Source organism: Otolemur garnettii, unplaced genomic scaffold, assembly GCF_000181295.1.
Source record: "Otolemur garnettii isolate 467f Iridium unplaced genomic scaffold, OtoGar3 scaffold00044, whole genome shotgun sequence".
Taxonomy (NCBI): domain Eukaryota; kingdom Metazoa; phylum Chordata; class Mammalia; order Primates; family Galagidae; genus Otolemur; species Otolemur garnettii.
In genome coordinates this window covers 586326-593212 of record NW_003852439.1, presented here as the reverse complement: position 1 = coordinate 593212, position 6887 = coordinate 586326, and the positions used below count along the sequence as shown (strand labels likewise).

The 6887-nt window shown below is 33.8% G+C and overlaps 1 protein-coding gene across 1 annotated transcript; it reads left to right on the top strand.

Moving 5' to 3' along the window:
- Nucleotides 1-1260: 1260 nt before the first annotated feature.
- On the top strand, nucleotides 1261-6635 carry LOC111725599 (ATP-binding cassette sub-family A member 3-like). Its single transcript, XM_023513853.1, has 4 exons — nucleotides 1261-1352; nucleotides 5447-5601; nucleotides 5832-5987; nucleotides 6300-6635. Exons 2-4 carry the CDS (start codon nucleotides 5527-5529, stop codon nucleotides 6633-6635), a joined length of 567 nt encoding a protein of 188 aa, XP_023369621.1. The 5' UTR covers nucleotides 1261-1352; nucleotides 5447-5526.
- Nucleotides 6636-6887: the final 252 nt, after the last annotated feature.

Sequence of the window (6887 nt, the reverse complement as noted above, 5' to 3'; positions counted from 1 at the left end):
GACACTCAAGAGCATTTGCTCTCTCCACCCCCTCCGAACCCCACCAGCCTGGCTGAGGCAATGCAGAAGTGGCTGCAGCAAAGCTAAGCTCTGATGCTAAGCACAAAGCTAAGATGCTCTGTGCCTGAGAGCTCAGAATTGTGTCAGCTACAGTGACCTGGGAATAGAGGTCAGCGGGTTCCTGCTGTGCCCACTCCTAGGTACAATGTCACAAACATCTCCCTGATCAATACTGAAGTCTGCAGCAGGTGTGTAGTCCCCATACTAGCTTGAACTACAGTGTGTTAGAAGGAGTAGATGTTTCATACAACATCTAATAATTTATTATATATTATATACTATAGGTTTTTGGTGGTTTATTCTACTATAAGCTTTCTTCAATGAGAGCAGAAGCTATGTCTCTCTTATTCATAAATATATTCACTGTACCTTACATAGTGAATGTATGCCACATGGTAAACAGTAATTATATTTTGAATGAATTGATTAGTTGTGCTTATTTATTGATGCTGAGATAGAGGGAGATAGCTAAGGTAAGTCCCACATTTCTAGCATGTACATTTAGGTCAGTGGTTCTCAACCTTCCTAATGCCGTAACTCTTTAATACAGCTCCTCATGTTGTGGTGAACCCACCTATACAATTATTTTCGTTGCTACTTCATAACTGTAATATTGCTACTGTTATGAATTGTAATGTAAATATCTGATATGTAGGATGTATTTAGGCAACCCTGTGAAAAGGTCATTCAACCACCAATGGGGTTGCAACCCACAGGTTGAGAACCACTGATCTAGGTAGTGAATTGTGTAACTCATGAAGATAAAGAATATAGCAAGAAGAATACATTTTTTTATGTGATAATGAGTAAAGTTTGAAGTGCCTATAGGATAACTAACTATAAATGGGTTTCCAAAAGTCAATTCTATAATGTAGGAGAAAAACATTGCCTAGAGCATATTGTAGCATTATCAGTTTCAAGACAGTAATTAGCGCGAAGGAGGACTAGTGGAAATTGTTTACATGGAATTTGTAGACCTACTTTGAAGATCAGCCCATACATTACATCTAAGTACTCCTTAGTTTTTACAATTCTATCTATAGTTTGATTTTTCACCCTCTTGAGTTAAGTGATTTTTTTTTCTTCTCTGAATAATTAATATGAGTGCTTGGTCTTTATAAGTAATAGTAATAGATATAAAGTTAGTATTTCATTCTTTTTGCAGGAATTTACATTACACAATACTAAGATAATAGCAGCAGATTTGTCTTTGAATTTATATGAGGGACAGATCACTGTTCTTCTGGGACCTAATGGAGCAGGAAAGACTACTACCTTATCTATTCTCACAAGTAGGTATTTAGGATCACCATCAGTAGAGAACTGTTGACCAAGCTAGGAGGTTTCTGTGTATGCTCTTTTAAAACTTTTTAATTTATACATATAATTGTACATATTTAGGAGTATGATGTGATGTTTTGATACATATATACATTGTATAATTGCCTTAATCTTTGTGGTAAGGATATATAAAATCCTTTCTGCTAGCTATTTTGTCATATGATACCTTTTGTTGACTATAGTCACCCTACTGTGCAATAGTATACCAGCATTTATTCTTCCTTTCTAATCATAACATTGTACTAATTGACCATTCACTACCCATCTCCTCTTTCCTTTATTTTCCCCTGTTGCTGGTAAACACTATTCTATTCATGCCTTCTATGAGATTAACTTTTTAAGATTCTGCATAGGAATTAGAGCGCATGATATTTGTCTGTGTTTTACTCATTTCATTTAACATTAAATCTTCCAGGTTCATCAATTCTGCTTCAGATGATAAGATTTCTTCCTTTTGTGGTATTCCATTGTGTCTATATATACCACCTTCTCTTTATCCATCCATCTATTGTTGTACACATAAGTTGATTCCATATCTTGGCTATTTGAATAGGGTTGAAATAAATATGAGAATGCAGATATCTCTTCATCACACTTATTTCATTTTATTTGGACTTATACCCAATAGTAGAATTGCTGTATTATGTATTAGATCTACTTTTAATTTTTAAAGATAGTTCCATACTATTTTCCATGGCTTCTGTAGCTTGTCTCTTTACGCTGTTTCCTTTGTGAGGCATAAGCTTTATATGGTTTGATATAATCCTACTTGTTCATTGGCTTTTTTTGCCTATGCTTTTGAAGTCTTTTTAAATCTTGGATTATTATGGGGAATATACATGTTTTGGTTATATAGCTTACTTTTGTATATTTTAAGTCAGAGTTATAGGTATACCCCTCACCCAGAAAGTGTATAAAGTACCTTGTGATGCACATGTGGGTGGGTATTTACTCATCCCTTTTCCCCTTTCCTAGATCCTTATATTTTGTTGATTTTTACTTCCATGTGAGCACATAAATGTTGATCAACTAGTTCCACTTTAGTTTTGAGTACATGTAGTCTTTGTTTATTCATTCTTACAATACACTTAGGAGAATGCTGTCCAATTCCATCCAGGTTGTTGCAAAAGTTACTAGATCACTATCTTTTTATGCCTAAATAGTATTCTGTGGTATACATATACATTTTATTAAGTCATTCATGAATTGATGGGCCTTTGGGGTGTTTCTACATCTTTCTGATTGTGAGTTGTTCTGCTATAAACATTCAAGTACAAGTATCTTTTTTTTAAGTATAAAATGTCTTTTTTCCCCTTTTGTTAAATACCTGGTGGTGGGATTGAGGGGTCAAATGGTAGGTCTACTTTAAGTTCTTTGAAGAATCTCCAGATTACTTTCCCTAGTTGTTTAACTACTTTGCAGTTGCACCAAAACTTTATGAGTGTTCCTTTCTTTCCATATCCATGCCAACATCCCTTGCTTTGGGACTTTATGATGTGAGCCATTCTCACTGGAGTTACATGATATCTCATTGTGGTTTTGATTAATGTTTTTTCTCATGAATAGAGATATTGAGCTTTATTCATGTATTTTTGACCATTAGTCTATTTTTGTTAGAAAAGTTTCTATCTTTGGTCCAATTTTTTTTTATTATTAAATCATAGCTGTGTACATTAATGTAATTGTTGGGTACAATGTGCTGGTTTTATATACAATTTGAAATATTTTCATCTAATTGGTTAACATAGTCTTCATGGTATTTTCTTAGTTATTGTGTTAAGACATTTATATTCTACATTTAATAAATTTAAGATGTACCTTTGTAAGATGCACCATAGGTGTGGTCCTACCAATTATCCTCCCTCATCCCAACCTCTCCCTATCCCTTTCCCCCATATTCTTGGAGTATAACTTGGTTTCATAGTAGGGCTGAGTACATTGGATACTTTTTCTTCCATTCTTGAGGTACTTTGCTAAGAAGAATATGTTCCAGCTCCAACCATGTAAACATGAAAGAGGTAAAGTCTCCATCTTTCTTTAAGGCTGCATAATATTTCATGGTGTACATATACCACAATTTATTAATCCATTTGTGGGTGGATGGGCACTTGGGCTTCTTCCATGACTTTAGCAATTATGAATTGGGCTTCAGTAAACATTTTGGTACAAATATCTTTGTTATAAAGCGATTTTTGGTCTTCTGGATATATACCTAGTAGAGAAATTGTGAACACTTAGGGATTTAAAAATAGACCCTGCCATTTGATCCTACAATTCCTTGGCCCGATTTTTCATGGAGTTGTTTCATCTTTTCTTGTTGATTTGCAACTCAACTCTTGTTGAGTTCTTTGTAGATTCTGTTTATCAGTCTTTTATTGGATGTGTAGCATGGAAATTTCTTCTACCATTCTGTAGGTTATCTGATTGCTTTATGGATTGTGTCTTTGGCAATACACAAACTTTTTAAACTTGATTAGGTCCCATTTATTAATTTTCGTAGAATGTCAGATGGTAGTATGAGAATGTAACAACAACAAAAATAAACAGATAGGATTTGACCAAACTAAAAAATTTCTGCACAGGCAAGGACACAATCAATAGAGCAAATAATCTACAGAATGGGAGAAAATATTTGCATGCTATGCATCAGTTAAGGGATGATACTAAAATCTACAAGGAACTCAAGCTAATCAGGAAGAAAAGATCAAACAACCCTATTAAAAATGGGCAATATAAACAAATGGAAACTTTTCAAATGAAGATAGACAAATAGCCAACAAGCACATGAAAAAATTCTCAACATCTCTAATCGTCAAGGACATATAATCAACACTACAATGAAATATCAACTAACTCCATTAAGAATGGCTCCTATCAAAAAATCCCAAAGCACAAGATGCTAGCCAAGATGCAGAGAGAAAGGAACACTCTTAATTACACTGTTGGTGGTAGTATAACCTCTGTGGAATGTAGTATCAAGATAATTCAAAGAAGTAAAAACCATTAAAAATGGTGATTGAATTGCCTAAGGTGCACAATGCAAGGGTACATTTCAAAACAACTAAGAGTAAATTATACATGTCTGACCACAAAAAATAAGTGAGATGATAGTTATGTTAATCAATTTGATTTAAGCATTCCACATTATATATAAAATCATCACATTATACCCCATAAATCTTTGTAGTTATGATTTAATAAAAATTAAATTAAAAAATGGTATTATCATATCTTTTGTAACAACCTGGATAGAACTGGAAACCATTCTTCTAAGTGAAGTAAGAATGGAAAAGAAAAACAACATGTACTCAATACTAAATTCAAACTAGTTGATCAACACTTATGTGCACATATGGAAGCAAAACTCAATGGAATTCAAATAGGTGTAAAAGGGGAACAGGGGATAGGTACAGTGCACATTTTCTGGGTGAAGAGCACACTGGGAACTTTGACTTAAAATGTACAAAAGCAAATTATGTAACCAAAATGCGTGTACCCACTTAATATTCTAATATAAAAAGATGAGGAAAAAAGGAAAAATAACTGCTGGACAGTTTCCATTTATGCATATAATGGCAAATAATTTAAAACTATTTTATGTTGTTGTTTTATCTCCCAACTAGATATTAACTTTGTGAGCATAAGGATATTGTCTTCTGAATTTTTAAGTAAAAAAAATGCACACAGAGTTCATAGTGCAGTTCTCAGATCATAATGTGATTTTTAAATGTCAAATGACTGACAGCAGAACTAGAATTCTGGAATATAATAAATTCTTCAAAACATTTTTATTCCTTAAATAATTCAGTTTTATTCATTGAAAATTAGAATATATGAGTAAACAAAAAAGGGAATATTTCTTTTCTTATCATCAGAATATAATCATTGATATATGCCAAACTTTTCTGTAGACAATATTCCTAAATCTTTTGAGTAATTCCTAAGTATACTATGAAGTTGAGGTGCTAATTTATAGTATACCTGCATTATTGTCAAATTTTCTCATTGAAGCTTTGCTTCTGTTGTGATCCCTGCTTAATTCTAGGTCTCCTTCCTTTTACCAGAGGAAAGGTCTGTATTAATGGATATGACATCTCAACAAACACAATTCAAGCTAGGAAAATCATGGGCTTTTGTCCCCAGGATAACCTGTTGTTTAAGAAGTTGACCCCATCAGAACATCTTTATTTCTACAGTGTGGTGAGCCGGAGTTATCTATTCTCTCTTTCCCCACTCTTTACACATACTCGAGGCCAAGGATCAATATTATTACCTTTATTTTGTAAAAGTTCATTTTTCAGGCTTTTTTTAATCATAAAGGGAGTCAAAGGGAAGAAAAAAAGTATCTAGAAAGCTATGTAAGAAAAGTTATAACAATTTTCTAAGGATAAAGTTGGAAGTACCATGTACATTCTGGCTTCTCTTTCTAGGTAAAAGGAGTACCTCCAGAGAAACGTTCCATAGAAATTAAGAAAGTGCTGACTGATTTTGGCCTGTTACATGTTTGTAATGTGCTTTCAATGAATCTGAGTGGAGGAACAAAGCGCAAACTCTCTCTCAGCATAGCACTTCTGGGGGACTCCAAGGTAAATAAGACTTAATTAACATGGATCCTTGTTCCAGCTAATCTTTAAACTCAGCTGGTACAAGCCTGAGAGCTGATAAGTATCTAACTCTCTAAAAGAAATTTCCCAAATGATAGAGGGCATTGGTATTCTTGGCTGGCTGATACCATGTGATAATGAGTTTGAAATTATGAATTTTTATGAGTTCTTAATTCTGGTAGAGTCTACATTCTGTATCTTAGCTTAAATATATCTCTCATTAATAATAAATTAGGCCACTAGTGGCACAATGTAAGTTAAATATGGTCTTGAAAGTTTTGTTCTGGTCTTTAGGTAGTGATACTTGATGAGCCAACAGCTGGCATGGACCCAGTTTCAAGGAGAGCTACCTGGGATATCCTTCAGCAGTATAAAGAGAGTCGTACAATCTTACTGACTACCCAACAAATGGATGAAGCTGACATCCTGGGTGATCGCATTGCCATCATGGTCAAAGGGACCCTGCGGTGCTGTGGCTCTCCAGTTTTCCTGAAAAGAAAATATGGTCTCTCTCATTTTGATCCTTCTTTGGATGCTAATACCTTAATAATATATTCTAAAATAATTTTCATTATTGTTTCTGTTTCTCTACACAGATCTTTAATAGCAATCTATGTCCTATCGCACTAGTTCTAAACAATTTCAGTTGATTTTTATGGCTCTTGAAATTTAAACATGTCTTATTTATTCAGTTTTTTTTTTCCCACTATGACCCAATAAGTAATTGAAAAATTTCCTTCCTAGCCTCACAGAAGTTATGTTTATTTCTCCCATGTGGCTCCTACTTAACTGTTAATTTTTCATGAAAAAAGCTAATGTCTCCAAGAGATATATAGATAGGGTAATGACTTATAGGAAAGTTAGTGACCAGATATTTCTGAC

Bases quoted from the DNA above. Each gene is read 5' to 3' on its own strand.
- LOC111725599 (XM_023513853.1), top strand. From the start codon at position 5,527: ATGGGCTTTTGTCCCCAGGATAACCTGTTGTTTAAGAAGTTGACCCCA. The intron at 5,602-5,831 runs GTGAGCCGGAGT...TTCTCTTTCTAG, and splicing joins ATCTTTATTTCTACAGTGTG to GTAAAAGGAGTACCTCCAGA. The intron at 5,988-6,299 runs GTAAATAAGACT...TCTGGTCTTTAG, and splicing joins CACTTCTGGGGGACTCCAAG to GTAGTGATACTTGATGAGCC.